We start from the raw sequence: 19,168 nt of genomic DNA, 5'->3' as shown, positions 1-19,168 counted from the left end.
AAAATAAAAGTGTTCTAAAGGAATGACAATATAATGTAGTGTTGTGCTGCACTGGCACAGCTGGTGTGTTTTCTTCAGAAACATAACTATATTTTATATAAACAAGCTGCTGTGTAGCCATGGGGGCAGCCATTCCTGCACATGATACACAGCAGATAAATAAGTTCTAAAGAATCACATTGTATATTAAAGAGTTTATCTGTTATCTGCTGTATATCCTGTACCTTTTCTGCTTTTTGAGCTTTAAATGATTGCCATCATAGCTCAATGGCAGCTTGTTTATATAAACTATAGTAGGCTTTCTGAAGCAAATACACCAGTTTTTCCAGCACAAGGAAACAGTACATTATATTAATATTTCCAAAAAACACTTACATGTTTTGGTGTTACTGTTCTTTTAACAAAACTTATAGTTTTTTGTATATACAGAACATCCTTCCATCCTCCCAACAGGGAGGTATCATTCCTGCAGCTGGATGCCAAAAATGTTTTATTCCAGCAACAGTATTTGTTATGTACAATGGATACATTTCACTGACCAGCTTTCTTTAAAAAAACACCCTGTATTCATCTTTCTCAGTGAAAGTCTTTTATGTGGGGTTCATGTCCAAGGAATGTAATCTAATCAATGGGACTAGTCAAAGATGCCCATTTATACCCAACCATCTTCAATTTAGTTTTCAGTCTGTAGTACAGGCTTGCCCCCAACAAAGGTTGTAAAATCCACAAACGGTATAGATATCTTGTATATCTTCAGGACTTGTATATCTTTCAGCCAAATAATGTTTATCAACTTGTTTAAACTGCCTTCATTAAATGTATCTTATTTCATGAACACAGTTTAATTAAGTCATGTTTATACTACTTGTCCACTTTCATAGGCTTTCAGAGTTTGTTCTAACATTCTATCATTTCTATCATTTGGAATCCTTCACATCATTGTCAGTATCTTATCTAGAATAGACCCAACATTTGAGATTTGCCCCTTTTTAGCTTTAAAGGCTGAGAACTTTTTGGCTTTTTTTTAATACCATCTGTATTTTTTCCAAATTAACAGCAACTTCTCAGATAAAGTGAGTCTGGCAGAACTAAAAAAAACACTCCTGGCTAGAACTGAGCTAAACTCTCTAAGGCAGCGCTGTCCAACTTCTGTGGTAACGAGGGCCGAAATTTTTCTGGCCTAAATAGTGGAGGGCCGATAATGGAAGCCAGTGTTGACCACTCCCTGTTTTTAAACCACACCCAGGCAGAAAATGTCACACACGGACAGAGTAGGGCACACACAGGCAGAGCATGGCACACACAGGCAGGGTATGTCATACACATTCAGAGTAGGGCACACACAGGCAGAGCATGGTACAAACAGGCAGAGCAGGGCACATGTAGGCAAGCAGGGCACACACAGGCAAGGTATGCCACATGCAGGCAGAGTATGGCACACACAGGCAGAGTATGGCACAAACAGGCAGAGCAGGGCACACGCAGGCAGAGCAGGGCACACGTCGGCAAGCAGGGCACACACAGGCAAAGTATGCCACATGCAGGCAGAGTAGGGCACACGCAGGTAGAGTAGGGCACACGCAGGCAGAGTATGGCACATGCAGGCAGAGTATGGCACACGCAGGCAGAGCAGAGCATACACAGGCAGTGCAGGGCACACACAGGCAGAGTATGGCGCAGGCAGAGCAGGGCACACACAGGCAGAGCATGGCACAAACAGGCAGAGTATGTCACACACAGGCAGAGTATGTCACACACAAGCAGAGTATGTCACACATAGGCAGAAAATGTCACACGGACAGAGTAGGGCACACACAGGCAGAACATGGCACACACAGGCAGGGTATGTCATACAAATTCAGAGTAGGGCACACACAGGCAGAGCATGGTACAAACAGGCAGAGCAGGGCACATGTAGGCAAGCAGGGCACACACAGGCAAGGTATGCCACATGCAGGCAGAGTATGGCACACGCAGGCAGAGTATGGCACAAACAGGCAGAGCAGGGCACACGCAGGCAGAGCAGGGCACACGTAGGCAAGCAGGGCACACGCAGGCAGAGTATGGCACACACAGGCAGAGTATGGCACACGCAGGCAGAGTAGGGCACACATAGGCAGAGTATGGCACATGCAGGCAGAGTATGGCACACGCAGGCAGAGCAGAGCATACACAGGCAGTGCAGGGCACACACAGGCAGAGCATGGCACAAACAGGCAGAGTATGTCACACACAGGCAGAGTATGTCACACACAAGCAGAGTATGTCACACACAGGCAGAAAATGTCACACACAAACAGAGTAGGGCACACACAGGCAGAGCAGGGCACACACAGGCAGGGTATGTCATACACAGGCAGAGTAGGGCACACACAGGGAGAATAGGGCAGGTAGAGCATGACACACACAGGGAGAATATGGAAGGCAGAACAGAGCAAGAGACAGGGAAACCTATCAGGACCAGTCTAATATGTACTACATACAGTGACACAGTGCTGGTGCTCCATTAGCATTTTGTATAACAATGTGGGCAGTTTCAGTCTTGGTATCAAGAACAATGCAGGGGATTAGTCTGAATTTGAGGTTTAAACAATGCAGGGGCCAGTTAATCTCTATAGTGATACCATTTAAAGCTTTCACATGGTAAACATACACAGCAGGTAGGTGGGGGGCCACACAAGTGGGGGTTGTGGGCCGCATGTTGGACAGCCCTGCTCTAAGGAATCATGGATATATGCCCAGGTGCATTCTTCAAAATAAAATATAATTTCACTTGATTCTCTTGAGTCAAAATAACATACAAAGTTCACAAATTTGGCAAAAAATACTATTTAGGACTTTTTTTTTATTTTTTTACAGAAGTCCACTTTATGTCAGTATGCCAACTGAGCACAAATACTACATACACACCTGGGTAATGATCATAATATAAGGGTGTGCAAAATATTTTACATTTGTAGATGCATATTAGTGTAATGAGGAGTGAAAAAGAACTGTGCAGTTTACTTCCTTGTTGGTATGAGGAAAAGTCACATGATTTGTAGGATTCGGTTTGGCCTGGCACTTGAAATCGGTCAAGGCCAAATCCCAAATTTAATCCTGAAATCGGTGCATCCCTACGCCATGCATTATAAATGTTGAAATAATGCAAAAACCAAATGTTGTTTATGGTAGTGTTTATTTTTGTGCAAAAAAAACATCTGAAAGGATGCCTTTATTTTACATCACTGTAGCTGGTGTAACCTATTGAAGTCAACAGGACAAAAGTGGCAAATCTTCTTTTCTGATGATTCACAGCACATGCTCTAGGCTGCTGTCACTTACTGAGCTTAGGGACAGACTCACAATATACAGTACACATAGAATATAACTGTCACAATATAAGGGCGATTAAGTACTTAATACAGATAATTACTACATGGCAGCACAGAAATCAGTGCACTTATGACCAGAATTTAATAATCAGCCTTTTAGCATCAGCTTATATTACAGACACTTGATTGGTAACTCCGTGTGACAAGTTTGAAGTCCTGGATCATTGCTACTACTTAAAAGCTGAAACATTAGTCTGGTGCAACCTAAATAAAATATGGCATTTTTAGCCATATTCATATTTAGAGTTTAGTTCTCATTTAAAAGGAGTGTTAAATGATGTGAAACACTCAACATCTTTTACAAAAGAATTGTACCCTTTGCACCATTACAGTGGTTATACTCAGGGCAGCCATCAGGGGGGGGACAGTTGTAGGGGGCCCGAGGGTAAGGGGGGCCCGGTCATGCCACACTTACTTGATTAGCCGGGCCCCCCATCTTTCTGAGAGCTGCTGACTTCGGGAAGGCATGGACGTTTAAGGGGCCATGGCCATCAATTTTCTTATAATGTGGATGTGGGATCCTAGCCACCAATATTTTTTAATGGGGGGGCCTTGGCCACAAATGTTTTTTTATGGGGGGCCTGACCATCAATATCTTTTTATTTTTTGTTAACATGTGGGAACCCTAGCCACCAATATTTTTTTTGTTTTTTTTACTGTGCGGTGGGGGCGGACTTGTGGGGTGGGGCTTGCGGTGGGTGCAGCCTAGGGGCCCAGGAAATTTTTTTGTATGGGGCCCTGTCATTTCAGATGGCGGTCCTGGTTATACTGCATTTAGGGAGTTTCTATACACTTTTGAACCTAGAAATGTAGGTGCTGTGTCATGATGTGGTTTCTAATATAGTTGTTCTTCAGAATATATTTTCCAATTAAGGCTACTGTAAAGCCTGGTCTTCTTATAAGTGTAAAGTCCATCTTATTCTCAATGAAAATGATATTACATAGATTGTGCAATGAACAGGGACCTGAGGGTCAAGTCATAAAAAATTCCATTCAGCCCACCACTGGAAATTTGATTGGAGCTGAGTGGGTGGGGGGTATCACTCACTTTAAGACTGGTGATGGGAAGTGGGAAGGCTGAGCTATGGTGCTTAGAGCAGCATTGACCTAAATGCAACCCTGGAAATAAAGTCAGGAGAAAAAGCTGCTGTTGCAAGTTATAGTAATGCAAAATGATTATTAACAACTGTTTTGGAATTTGTTAACATAATGTACATTCCCTGTGCCCCATAGAAGTGATTTACTGTTACACTTTTTCTAGGCAGGATATGGGCTAGTTCACCTTTAAAAACCCATACTGTTTTGAAACAGTAAGCTGCACATGCTTTTTTTTAAATTTTGAATTACATTTAAGTATATTTAGAAAAATGTACTTGTCTTTCATTTTCCCTCTTTTAAGGGAAATTATGAGTTTCTTTTTGGTGTTTCCTCTCCAGCTCAGAAAGAAAGGCTGTCCGCTCCTTGAACTGCTCCTATTTGATACATACTGGTTAGTGATGTGCGGGTCTGCCTATGAGAGTTTTCTTCTGCTTCTGAAAACAGAAAATATTAAGCTCTGCTGCCATCTATGGAGTAAAGAGAAAAACAACACAATTTTAAGGGTCCTTACAGAAATGGTATTCCTCTTGTTCAACTTGAGTTCAATAAATTGTGTTTATTCTGAACATACCTTTTGCCTATTGTTTAATTCACAAGAAAAACACATGCCTTGTTTGACTCAAGAAATAATAAAACCCAAACAAGTAAACTGAAGCTACTCAAACTTCAAAAACCTTTATAAATTTAAGTAGTGGAAATAATATCAGTTAAAACAATTAGAGATTGATTATAAAAAGTTTAATTCCTTTACATTTGGCATCTGTATAAATATTAAAACCATGAATGTGTAGTTTCAACTGAACTTTTGCGGAAGGGTTGGCTTGAAATGTATCCAACACCTTTTGGTGCAGCTGGGTTCTATGTAAAGTTGTCTTCCAATAATGAATTCTCTTTAAAGGGGTGTTCACCTTTAAGTTACCTTTTAGTATGTTATATAATGGCTAATTCTAAGCATTTCACTTTTTCTTTTGTATAGTTTTTGAATTATTTGCCTTCTTATTCTGACTCCAGCTTTCAAGTGGGGGTTACTTACCCCATATAAAAAGCAAATGTTTTGTAAGGCTGCAAATGTATACTTATTGCTACTTTTTATTACTCCTCTTTCTATTCAGGCCCTCTCCTATTCACATACAATACAGTAGTATTCCAGCACATGTTGCACAACTTTCATCCAGGGGTGCACGCAATTAGATATGTTCACCTTTACATATCTTTCATTTCAAACTGAAAAAAGGTAGCAGCATTCCCATTCCATAAAACCAACTTTATTCGTACTTACGGCAATACCAGCAATGTTTCGTACTTGCCAGGTCCTTTTTCAAGCTGACAAAGTAACAATTGAGTATATTCACAGCTTCCTTAAATACTTACATATCACTCTGCCTCCTAGTGGTACATACATCACAATGCAAAATAGTTAAAAATACCTACCTCCCAACATTTTGGAAATAAAAAGAGGGACAAAAAAGTTGCCGCGCTCAGTGTGGCAAATTTGTTTGGCCACACCCATTTTTGTGGCCACACCCCCTAATTACCATGTTCATTTTACAAAATTTGGCAGGTTATGAAAGTTTGAACATATTTCTATGTTTTTTTTCAGTTATTACAGTTTTGCTAATGAAGGTCAATTGCCCTTTAAAGGAAACCTGTCACTTTTTTACTTATAGTAGAACTGTAAATAAAGAGTTAATAGTAATCACATAGCTTCACTTTTTTTTTAAATAAATGTAACTAATACAGAGGTTCAAAAGAGCGCACAAGACTCCACAAGCCCCGACTTTCTGAAAGTCGGTGTGCAAAGCCTCATGGGAAAAATATGCTGAATCAAAATCTCGTGAGATTTCTTCTCAATGTCATGGCTTGAAGCGAGGAAGAAGGAGTAAGTACAGTATCTGCGCGCCTCTTAAAGGAAACCTGTCACTTTTTTACTTATAGTAGAACTGTAAATAAAGAGTTAATAGTAATCACATAGCTTCACTTTTTTTTTAAATAAATGTAACTAATACACAGGTTCAAAAGAGCGCACAAAACTCCACAAGCCCCGACTTTCTGAAAGTCGGTGTGCAAAGCCTCATGGGAAAAATATGCTGAATCAAAATTCATCTCAATGTCATGGCTTGAAGCGAGGAAGAAGGAGTAAGTACAGTATCTGTGCGCCTCTTAAAGCCTCTGGCCAGCCTGCCACCAAACCTGCAAGGAGTGGGGGGTAAAAATATCTCATTTACTTTTCGGCCCGACCTTATGCCGAATCACTGGAGCGCTTTGTCAATCTTGCGGCCATTAGAATCCATTAGCTCAATAATGGGTAATGCGCAATGGAGCGGTCACATGGTATGACCAAATGAAAGTGACGCCACAAAGGTCCCTTCCGTGGATAGAAACTAGCCGCTACCTAGAAAATAGTCGCTACCCCGTCCACTAGCTCCTTTCTTCCTGATACGGATCTTCCTGTCAGTGCGCATGCGCGGGATTTCAGACGCAGAGAAACGAGGACGGAAGATTTTACTGCTCTTTAATCAAAATGGCGCTTTCCAGTCATTCCATTTGCAAAGTAAGAATAAATAAGGTTATGTACAACTTTTAAAACTATCTCTCGACTGTTGGTCTGTTTAATCGAATTGCAGACAGTATATGCATATATTTGAAAAGTGACAGGTCCTCTTTAAGCTGTGAGTCTAACTTCTCCCAAGAGACCTGTTAACTTATATTGTTACAATTACTTATTTGCTTATCTCAAAATTGTTACAAAAGTTTCTAATCTGCAGCTGTGGCTGTTATTGGCTCTCTGCCAAAAGCCAATTAAGTTAGAAACATTGTTTCTTTTTCTGCCTGTTCAGTGCAGAGAAAATTGGGACTTTCCAGTACAAACGAGGGACTGCAGGTTGAGCTGTCAAAAGAGGGACTGTCCCTCTAAAAACGGGACAGTTGGGAGGTATGAAAAATACATGTTATAGGGTTTCACCAACCAGTCAGAGCCTTGGTCAGGATTAGTATATAACATAATACAGCTTCATATTATTTATACATATTATTAAAATAAAATTATTTACTTCTAATTTTGCATATAATTTCTAACTGTTTACTTTTCCCAGATATTGTTATAACTTCACAATGTTGACAATTCAGAAAAGAAAGCCTACTTGATTTAGCTGTTCCAATTTGCCCATGTAGATTCCTTGGTGACTACTATGGAGTAAAATATAGAAATATATAATTAAAATTGTTAAAAATAACTGTGCCATATTCATATTGTGTTTAAATCACCTGGGCTAATTTAAAACAACTAACTGAATTCATATTCCTTATTTAATCCCCCAGGTGTTAAAGTCCCTAATCTCCTAATCCACCTTGCTTCACATGTCAAGAGTTGTTTCACTCTATCCCCATTCCTCCTGGGTCTCGGGATCTGTTGGAGTACCTGAAACCTTAACTGCAAAACTGTATGCCCCACATCCCTGAAATGGCATGCAACTGGATTCTGTCTCACATTTCTCCTAATATCGGATTTGTGTTCTCCAATTCTATCTTTAACTGGTCTTGTAGTCTGACCAATGTACATCAACCCACAGGGACATTGATATCCCCTTATGTTGATTGTATTGCCCTGTATTGGGAGGGATAGACTTTGTCCCCTTTCACACAACTATTGCAATGACTACAGGAAAGGCAGTGCCGTTTCATTTACCAGTTTCTTATTCAAATGAATCCATGGTTGCTAAGGTCATTTGGTCCGCAGCAACCAGAATGTTGAAATTGCAAACTGGAAATCTGCTGAATAAAAAGGTAAATAACTCAAAAACGACAAATAATAAAAAAAGAAAACCATTGGCAAACTGTCTCAGAAAGTCACTCTCTACATCATACTAAAAGTTAATTTAAAGGTAAACACTCCCTTTAACATGGAATGTTGAAAATCTCCAAAAACATTATAAGGTCTTCATTTACAAGAAGGTAGTAGTGCTGCCTAGCATAACTAATTAGTATTTACTTGTGTAGTTCCATAGTCTAAATTACTGAACTACTTGGTTGAGGTTTTCTCACCATTGCCCAGCTCAGAAATACAAAACTTAGAATACACAATGAAGGCTTCGCTCATAGGAGGTTATGCATTCAAGTTTCAACCCAGTTGAAAGCATATATATATGTTCTGAACTTGAGATGGAAAAGTTTGCACAAATAAGTGCACTAATGGACCCTCCATATTATAGACTAATATTACTCTCTTATGTTCAAATTAACAGTTTATAAAGTTTGTAACTATGGGATTTTGAGAGTTATAACCAGGTCTTGCCTTTGTAATAAATGATAACACCCACCTACTATCAGTTGATTTTGGAGGCAAAATAAAAGGGAAAATAAGTTCTGTAAGTTTTCTGAGGTAGAATAGCTCATCTTTCTTGCTTTTTAAGGCAACGTGAAAGATCTGGTCCATATTCCTCTAAAGCAGGCCATAGACGAAAAGATCCGATCGTTCGAATCCTCGAACTATTTGACTTCCCCATCTCCCGACCTGCCACTTACCATTCAGATCAAATAAAGTAGTAAAAGAACAGATCAGCCAATGTTCTGCCCCTGACAGCAATCGTACGATAGTTATGTCTGACAAAGCTAGTGACAGTCTCCCACTGAAAATCGTACGATCGGCAATACATGCAGAGATATTATCGGCAGCCGACAGAAATCTTTTAACCTGTCTGATCGACCAAACGACCGATCTCCATGGGACGAAAAATGTTGGGACTCTCCACACACGGTCCGAAAATCGTACTAATCCTCGATTCATATGATTGGATCTTTGCGTCTATGGCCAGCTATAGGCACCCTGCTGCAGATACTCTGAGTTTTTTACTAATAAAGAAATGTAATCAGTTAAAATGTGTAAATATGCCAAAATCAAAAGTTATTTCTAGCAGTAATTCTAGATTTTGTGCACAAGTGTTACTTGTGCAAAAAACAGACACTTTAATAAAACCATTTCACATTCAGATGTAAGCAATGCCCATTATCTAAAAAGATGCAATAAAATAGAGGCAAGCACACTAACAATTTGATAGGGAATCACATCACTTCCATTAAAATATTTTATTGTAAATTACACTGTGCAAACAGTGTATGGCATGAAAACACAATGGTTGTGCAGTATAACTCACAATATAATATTCTAATGGAAGGCATTTGATTCCCTATTAAAAGGCTGTTGTACTTGCCTCTTTTCTATTCCATGTGGACTTTGCACAGTAGATCAGGCTGTAATAAGCACTCTACAACAACTGCAGCAGAGTTACAAGTCGGAGAGTGCAGATAATACTCAAAAAAAATCTCTATATGCATGCTCTTTAGTTTAAAAATATTTTTATTGTATCATGTTACAATATCAAAACAGCCCACCATGGAGCCTAACGCATTTCATGTGTACCTAGCACTTAGCCATAGGCAATCCCAAACGGGACACGTCTCCAAACATTTCTATACAATTTTAAATTAACCCTCCCAGTAATAAAACCAATCACAATTAGACACAACTATTGTTGTATAAGTAGCTAATTAGAGCATTCTCAATTAGCCCATTCAGTAAGAAACACTTTATTTATTTATCAAGCTCCAAATACCTGAACCTTGAATAATTCGTCATTTTCGGAGCAAAAAAAAAAAACGATGAATTATTCGAGATATTAAAGTCCGATGGTTTAAAAACTCTGAATCCGAAAACCCGGCATCTTAAAGCTCTCGAGGTCCTATATAAGTCAGTGGGTAAGGTCCCAGTGTCTGCGATGATGTCCGTACTGATATCCGATGATTTCGGGGATTCGGAGCAAAAAACTCAGAGAACTCCGAAAAAATAGTAGTTTTTGCAAAAACAATTAGGAGTTTTCGGGGAAAGCTCCGAAGTTTTCAGAGTTTTGTCCAACCCTATTTTTACGGGCTTTTTGCTTCATAAATAAGGTCCATTGGGGAATTTGGAGTTGCTTGAAGTTGGATATTAGAAATACCAAGATAAATTCGGACCTTGATAAATAACCCCCTTAGTCTCTCAGATGATAAATATTTCATGTTTCGGGGTAGAAGTTAAAAAACATATGCATATACATAAAAACTCACAATATGAATATCTATCAAATATAATCAAACAAAACAAGTCACATCAAATGTAAAGTTTAAACCTAGCGGTAACAGCCTCTGTAAGTAAGAAATCCAGTATACTTCTCTCTTACGTAGTCTGGTTAGAATGTCTCCTCCCCTTATTCCTGTCTTAACATGTTCAATCCCTTGTACAGAAAAATATTTAAGATTACTATTATTACATTCCATAAAGTGTAGTGACATTGGTTTTATTGCTGTACTAGGTATTATTGATCTGATTAATGTGTTCCCTAATTCGCTCATTCAGGGAACTTGTAGTGCACCCCACATATTGCTTATTACATTTGCTGCAGGTCATCAGATACAGTATATTACTCCTATACTGTTACAATTAACAAATTGTTTGATACTATATATTTTGTTTGTGACTGTAGATCTAAATGCCTGAGAATTTTTTTTTTTTTTTTTTTTTAAAAAGATATTTACACGTTGCACAGCGGCTACTCCCACATTTGTAACAGCCTTTAAGATTCAAAAAATTAGTCTTGCTTGTTTACTTGTAAATAAACTGGGTGATAGTAGATCTCCAAAAAGTGTGTGCTCGTCTAGCCCCACTCCTCATTCCTTGATTTAATGCATCAAAGAAATCCTCATCTGTATATAGAATTGGTAAGAATTTCTTGACTACGTTGATTTTTTTATATTATCTGCTAAATCTCGTAATATAAAGTGGAGAAAACAGGAAATGACCTAGAGAGCTTGCGGGAGCATGCACTTCAAAATGCGGTCCAGAGGAGGAGACTGTATTCTTGCCTTTGGTGCCAGGACATGGTCATTTTAAAGAAACAATGTTGCCACGGGGGGAGAGCCTTGTCTTGGACACACTGCTGCAGTGAAGCCATAAGTGAGACTGTGAAGGGAGGTAGCCAGCCAACTGTGGGAGAACAGACTTTGCTGCCATAGGCTTCAACTACACTGAATCCTACACCAACGGGAGATTCTCCCCAAGCAGGACCTGTTATACAGAATGCTTGGGACCTCAGGTTTTCTGGATAATGGATCTTTCCTTAATTTGGATCTTCATACCCTAAGTATACTAGAAAATCATGTAAACAAACCCAATAGGCTTGTTTTGCCTCCAAAAAGGAATAATCATATCCTAGCTTTTATCAAGTACAAAGCACTATTTCATTATTACAGTGAAAAGGGAAACCACTTTTAAAAATTTGGATTATTTCATTATAATGGAGTCTATCCATTCCGTAATTCAGAGCTTTCTGGATAACGGGTTTCAGGATAACAGATCCTGTACAGGTATTGGTATAGTTAGTTTTGTGAATCCATTTAACACAAGTGTATGGGAGTGATGAGTTAAAGAGAAGGGAATTTTTGTAGTAATATTTTGTACAAATCTTCTACCCCAAATGTAATAAAAGTCACTAAGTTTGCCCAGGAGCAGTAACCCACAGCCCGATATTGCACACCTCAAGGTGGGCATATCGGAGATAGATCCACTCGTTTGGCGAAACGAGCGGATCTCTCCGTGTATGGCCACCTTTAGTTGCCTGTGCTGCTGCCTTCACTCCCCAACACGTCACTTGGCGGGGGCTCAGTCACACTCCCATTGGCTGCGGTGTCTCCGTGTACAGCCTGGGAGCAGCCTCTGAGCACAGGGAGGACCGCACGGGAGATTCACCCTACAGACTAAATGCTTGAGCACTGGGAAGGGAGGTGTTAATTCTTATCTGTGGGATTTTACTGGGGCTCCTCTCAGCTCTGATGCCTCCAGCCCCCCCTGAACAAAGACTCAGCTGACTGCCATTCTGCCTGGGATTTAGGTGGACCGGGTGTCAGTAATTAACATCAGGAACTGAACCCCCATTCATCACAGAATTGGCTCTGCCACCTTGTTGAACCTGATGCTCCAGTGTGAGGAAACGCCGACCCCGACACTTGAGTGGAGATTGTACCTTATACAGCAGGTAATGCATGGTGGAGCACACCACTGGTCACCTGTCATGGAAGCAGGGCCCCCTCCAGTCCTGATGATGGGAATTAAATTACTGTACAGTATCTTTCTATTAAGTACTGAACCTGTCTGGCCATGAACAGAAGTGTATACAGTAATCGGTAGTGTATGTTTGTGCAGTGCAGGTGTTATGGGGTGCCACTTTGTGATGTCATGCAGCATTTGTGGTTTCAGTTGTGTTATGTATGCTCTCAGGAAGGAGGTGATGTGACAGTAGTTAGTAACACTGATCTGATTTCCAGACACCTTACAGCAAATTACTGTAATGTACATCTGGAAAGTCTGCCACATCACAACTAAAGGTGGCCATACACGGGCCGATAAAAGCTGCCGACAGACCAAGTCGGCAGCTTATTGGCCCGTGTATGGGGGCCCCCGACGGGCTTCCCCGATCGAGATCTGGCCGAAAGTCGGCCAGATCTCGATCGGATGGGGTTAAAAATCCCGTCGGATCGCGGGCGCATCTGTTCGTTGATGCGGTCCCGCGATCCGACCGCCCGTTTGGCGAACGCTAGGATCCGATCGTTGGGCCCTAGGGCCCACGATCGGATCAGCACGATATTGCCCACCTCAAGGTGGGCATATCGGAGGGAGATCCGCTCGTTTGGCGACATCGCCAAACGAGCGGATCTATCCGTGTATGGCCACCTTTAGACTTGTTCTGCACAGTATACTGACGTAAAGGAAGACCTAAGAAGTTCAGAACAGAAGTGTGAACTGCATAATCACGTGAATAAACTGCATAGATACTTTGCAGTGTCTACTTTCTTGCCCCCTAGAGCAATTCAGAGATCACTTGACCACCTATGAAAATTTACCAGCATGTCCACAAAAGCAGCCTCCATATTGTAAGAGGAATTATTGTCATAAAAGAGTGCTTTTGGTAAGTGCAGCTTTTATGAATACAGTAGTGTATGTTGTAAAATTTGATTGCTATGGATTATCATGCATATTCTGCACACTAATGTATGTATTACATTTGGAGAGATTAAACTTGATGGACTTTTTTTTTTTTAACTAAACTAATAACCTAAGGGCTCTTACAGTCAAGAATCCTTCTCCTAAACTGCAGGGTTTCAGTTAGATCATTAGAGCTTTTTTGTGTGGAATATCCAGGTATGACCTAGTCAGTTTACTAGAACCACACTGTGTTGATATAGCATTGGCTATCCCAGTTTATATCTTCAGCATACTATATCATCAATCAAAGTTCTATTTTTGGGAAGATATTGTCAGGGGCCCCATACACGGGCAGATAAGATGTCAAATCAGTCTAAAGGACCAGAATTGGCAGCTTAAAGCAATTGTCATGAATTTTAGGATGTATTTTTTTTTCTAAAGTCCATTGAAAATAATTCACAATATAAAAGATAATTCCTAAACCAACAAGTGTATTTTCTTTTTTTTAGTTGTAATATTGGTGTGTAGGCAGCCATCTCAGGTCATTTTGCCTGGTCATGTGCTTTCAGAAAGAGCCAGGACTTTAGTATGGAACTGCTTTCTGGCAGGCTGTTTCTCCTACTCATTGTAGCTGAATGTGCTACAGTGGGACCTGGATTTTTTACTACGGAGTGCTGTTCTTAAATCTACCAGGCAGCTGTTATCTTGTGTTAGGGAGATGATTACTTTCCCATTGCTGTTAGGCTGCTGGGGGAAGGGAGGGGGTGATATCACTCCAACTTGCAGTAAAGAGAGACTGCATTTATCAAAGCACAAGTTACATGACTGGGGCAGCTTGGAAAAAGACAATATGTCTAGCCCCATGGCAGATTTCAAAATTAAATATAAAAAAAAAATCTGTTTGCTCTTTTGAGAAATTAATTTCAGTGCAGAAGTCTGCTGGAGCAGCACTATTAACGGTTTTTAACTTAACGTTTTGGGAAAAAAATGTTTTCCCATGACCTATTTAAATTTGACCTTCAGTTAGTCAGCAACCTTAAGGGAGGGCCATAACTGTTCAGTGATTTTGCAATTGATCCTTAGCATGTTGCTCAGATTCAGAATCAAACAGGAATGACACATGTGCCCACTTAAGTCACCGATTGGTTACTGTCTGGTAACCAATCAGTGGAAACCCAGAAAGCTGCAAAGCAGGAAGCATTCTGGCTATTCTGATAGACATTCAAACACTCAAGCCTTTATATATTACATTTTTGGCTAACTATATGCACTTTTTTGCAAAGGCTATTTACCAGGTTTTTATTTTTATACTTCCTTTAAGGTCTTTGTTTATCCAATGAGTAAATGAACCAGTTGTATGAAGGTTCTGTCAAGCAAGCTCGCTCAGACTCACTGCTAGTAGATTTGATAGCCCCGTGAATCACTAGATGGTTTGCAACATACCCAATTTCACTTTGAGATAAACATGTATAGCTTAGTGTCAATTTTATTTTATGAAAAACACACCAACACAATATTTTGCAAATCAATTTTATTTATATAAATTTAAAAATATGCTTGGAAAATCCAAAGCAAGTAAAATACTTATCACTGGTTCAAACCCATATATAAGAAACCTCTACATCCCCAATGGCATAGGGCAGCTATTTAGATCTCCTTTTTTCTTTATCATCCATATTAGTTATTAAAAAATAACTGTAGAGTGGATGAAGTCCTCCATCTTCCCAAAAACCTTGTTGCCATATCAGTTTTAGCCATAGTTTAAATAAAAAATACTGATGAAAAATGTTTCTATGTTCAAAGTTAGAACCACTTAAGGGTATAAAAATATAGGGATACATTTATGGCAGCATGAAATGCAGAGGATCAGAAAGATTCGAAAATTTCAGACAATCTGAATTGATAGTGTGTCTCCAAGGTGTGGTATGAAGTAATAAAACACAATGGGGGGGGGGAAATGAAAGCTTGGCATGAACAAAATAAGTGGTTATGCTTGATAGAAGGTAGGCAACGCAATTCAAACATTGCAGAATTAAATTTCTGGTTATACATGGAAGATTGGGGACTTTTCTAATTGCCTTGCTTTATCTCATGCAATTGAACTGCACTCTTTCTGACTTCATGCAGAGTGTATATCTTAGGTGAACAGCATATTAAATTGCAACATCAAGACAACGTCAGAACTATATAAGAACTTTCATGGAATGAGCAATTAGGAAAACCTTTTAATAGAAGAAAGTTAAAAAAAAAATTGTTTTCTGATTTACCTTAAAGTTAGCTTTAAGGTAAAGCAGCATTTATATCCCAACCATGGATTGTTGCTTGGTACATTTCTGTTCAGGTGTTTCCTCTCTAGAAAAATAATGGAACTGGGTGGATCAGCTGCAAAAGTAATTTCCTTCATATTTTAAGTAAAAGCCCCCTTAGTTATACATTTCTAAGACGCTATATAGCACTGAATAAAGTGTCAGTGCTAAGGTGGGGGGTAGTACATGCATTGATAAGGAATAACTGACACTAGTATATTCTGGGTAACAGGGCTAATAATGCAAGTGTTCAATAATTAAGAACCTCCAACTGCAATACTATATAATAGTAATATTAAAAGCAGGAAGGTATGCATGGGTGTTTTTTGTCCTTGATAACAGTGGCCATGGCAGTCTTACATTATGATTATGTACCAGTTTTTATAGGGGATTACAAAAGATCAATTGAAAGTGAAGTACAGACTGGCAAACACCATGCTAAAAAGTAATGTCCAGAGTAATATCCAGCACAAGTAAATATACTGCAATGTGTGACTACAAATCAAACAATCTCTGAACTTAGACACTTATATTAATGACACTTAAAAAAAAATAAAAACTTTTATTACAAAAATAAGTTACACTCGCCTCCAGCTTACAGTATAAAACAATTTTATTTGCAGGAATGCAAAATGATTGTTTATCATGAGCATTTTGAACAGATGACATTTTTTATTGTCTTAAAATCTGCATTAACTGGGGAAATACGTGTATGAAACTATCATGGGATAACAAGTTTAGCTATTAGCTATTGTGGTGCCTAATGGTTTGTAGCTTAACTGCAGTATCCCTTTAAATTTGTTTCTTTTTTCTTCTTAAATTAGTTTGGATTGTGGCATGCAGGCTTTATCCTTTAAGGGAATCTTTCACCATTACCACTGACAGATCAAGGTGCTTAAAAATTTAAAAGAACATATTTCACTGCACATTGCAGTTTATCCTTATCTGCTTTAATTAGACAGCTTATGGATAACCAGCAATGGTATAAGAACACTACTGAAAACATTTTCTATAAAAAAAAAAAAAACTACAGCAGATATAGTACATAAACAAAAACAATCCTAAATCAGGCTTTCGCTGAAAATTATAGCTTGAGCCTGATGTGAACAAAAAAAGGGACACTGCAGTCTTAAGCACAGGTTGCTGATGTACTTTTTGGAACATCTGATGTCTTAAGAAAAGTAACATCTGGCTAAACTATTTTACATCCAAATAACTACAATATCTGAAAGAGCAAAGGTTGCTTTTTCAGCCACAAAATAAGAAAAGCTAGGCCCATTGTTGAGCTCATGAGGAAATGTTACAAGCCTTCAAAACCGAAGGCAGTATAAGAATGTTACATTTGGTACATTTTAAAATTGCTTCCTCATGGCACATCGAACAAATCTGGCTTTCACCAACAAAGATTTTTCTATGTACAGTACACACAGGGTATAGTTCAATCCTCTGCTACTGAGGTAGTTAACCAACCCTTAAAAAAAAGGTTCTGAAAAGAACCACTATCTGGAATGCCTGACTAACTGGCTTTGATGATTACACCTGAAACTTCTGTATTTCAACACAATTCAAGTGATACAGAATCATGATTAACCTTTGGGAGCACAAAATTATTTCAGGGTACCAATAGTGACAGGGGGAACATATGCAAATATACCGAAAATTCTCCTCTGCTGAATGAACATTTTCTCCTGCAACAGATACAAATGTAGATGCTATGCCATTCTAAGATTAATGCTATAGTAGCTGTCCAGCTCAGGCATCTGGGGCAGAAATTCCTTGCCATAAATCAAGCTATAGAAAAGCAGAACCTAGAGCCAAAGCTCAAAACATTTAGGCAATGCAGATTCTGCTATTCAATAAGAAAGGCAACATTCTAAACTTGCATTTACGATCAAAGATGCATTTAAAAATGGCAATTTTTCGTTTTAAATACTATTGGCATAGCAAGCACCATTTGAACCCTTCACTAGAAAACAGGGAAAACCTACATGAAAGGATTTTCTTTTTGAAGAGAAAAATTCCATTACCATGCTTGACGGCATAAACACATTGGTAAAAGGGTGGAACTTAAATTTAATAACTTGCACTGCAAAAAAAAAAAAAAATGTTAAAAGGAATTCATATCCAAGTCCACATATTAGTTCAAATGTCCCATATTAGAATCCATGATCTTCACATGAAGGTCTTCTGCAATAAAATATGCTCCTATACAGCGGAGGTTGCTTGATTTTCTTACCATTTACTCCACTGCAAGCTTCTGGTGTAATCCCACATAGCAAGTCAGTCTTCATTGTAACAGGTCAGGACCGGCCTCGACCCCTTTTCCCTGCTAGCCGGTAACAAAAGGTATCAATTAGACAAGTCCTTTTTTAAAAGCAAGATCTTAATATTACAAACAAATAAATAAGCATGCAAGGTTTTTAAAAACAGAAAAAAAAAATAGTTATGATTGCCACTAACTTTCTAATTTGCTTTTATTTTTACATCTTAAAAGTTTGGTTTTAACTTTTGCTCACAAACTGATTTTATTTTTTTTGAAGGCTAAAAAGTACATCACTTTTAACCTTCTCTATCCATATAAAACAAAATTACATTTTCTTCCAGCGGTTTGGCTATTTGCTGTTTTGGGGAACTAAACGCTGGTCTTCAAATATCCATTATGTGCTCCACAAAGCACTTTTGCAATCAATTTATTTTAAATTGTTTTGAGAATCCTCTTTCTGACCAGCTTCAGCGTCAATCCTCAGATTAATGAATGAATAGCGTGCCAGATATTAATCACCTATGCGTGAAGCCTCTTGCACACTTCTATTGTGCACAATACAAGCACATACATTTTTGCGCACAATACAAGCACATACATTTTTGTTTTTATGTGGCCATTATGTAAAATGCCTGAAACTTTCCTTAGGTAGATTATATAAAGTTTTCCACAGGGAGGCTGCACTCAGAGCTTTTGGCAATGTACCTTACTGTAAATCTTATGGGAACATGGAAACAATGCTGCACACTAACTTATCAAAAACCTAGCACTAGGTTTGGTGTTGGGTGATGGTTCATCACTCCAGATAGAAGCACAGTGAGCAGAGAAAGGGCAGACTACCTATGCAAGTGCCATCTGCACAGGTAACTACCTGAAGGTATTGAAGATCACTGTAAAAAGGTGGAAGAAAAATGGCTTAAAGGAGAATTCAACCAACTAATTTGCATCCCCCTTCCCTAAATAGGCCCCCCTCCCTCCTGGCCTACCTGGCATCCTGGGCAAATGCCCCTAACTTTCTACTCCTTGCAAATTAGGGGGTTGAATTCTCCTTTAAAAAAAAGGTGCTCTCAAAAAATGTTCTACATTAAATAAAAATGCATCTTTCAGGAGAGCACTT

The 19,168-nt window shown here is 39.0% G+C and overlaps 1 protein-coding gene across 6 annotated transcripts in view; it reads right to left on the bottom strand.

Annotated features, from left to right (window-relative positions):
* Window positions 1-16,336: 16,336 nt before the first annotated feature.
* The window catches only part of syncrip.S (synaptotagmin binding cytoplasmic RNA interacting protein S homeolog), a 20,375-nt gene continuing 17,543 nt past the window's right edge, over window positions 16,337-19,168 (bottom strand). For 3 of the 6 annotated variants that reach the window (XM_018264351.2, XM_018264347.2, XM_018264349.2), the window contains exon 12: window positions 16,337-18,117. In XM_018264351.2, the coding sequence (XP_018119840.1) occupies window positions 18,076-18,117 (42 nt within the window). In that variant the 3' untranslated portion in view covers window positions 16,337-18,075. The remainder of the gene's footprint in view (window positions 18,118-19,168) is intronic. The other 3 variants (XM_018264352.2, XM_018264348.2, XM_018264350.2) reach the window with 1 other exon arrangement.

This window comes from Xenopus laevis, chromosome 5S, assembly GCF_017654675.1.
Source record: "Xenopus laevis strain J_2021 chromosome 5S, Xenopus_laevis_v10.1, whole genome shotgun sequence".
Classification (NCBI taxonomy): domain Eukaryota; kingdom Metazoa; phylum Chordata; class Amphibia; order Anura; family Pipidae; genus Xenopus; species Xenopus laevis.
This window is presented reverse-complemented; position numbering and strand designations above follow the sequence as displayed.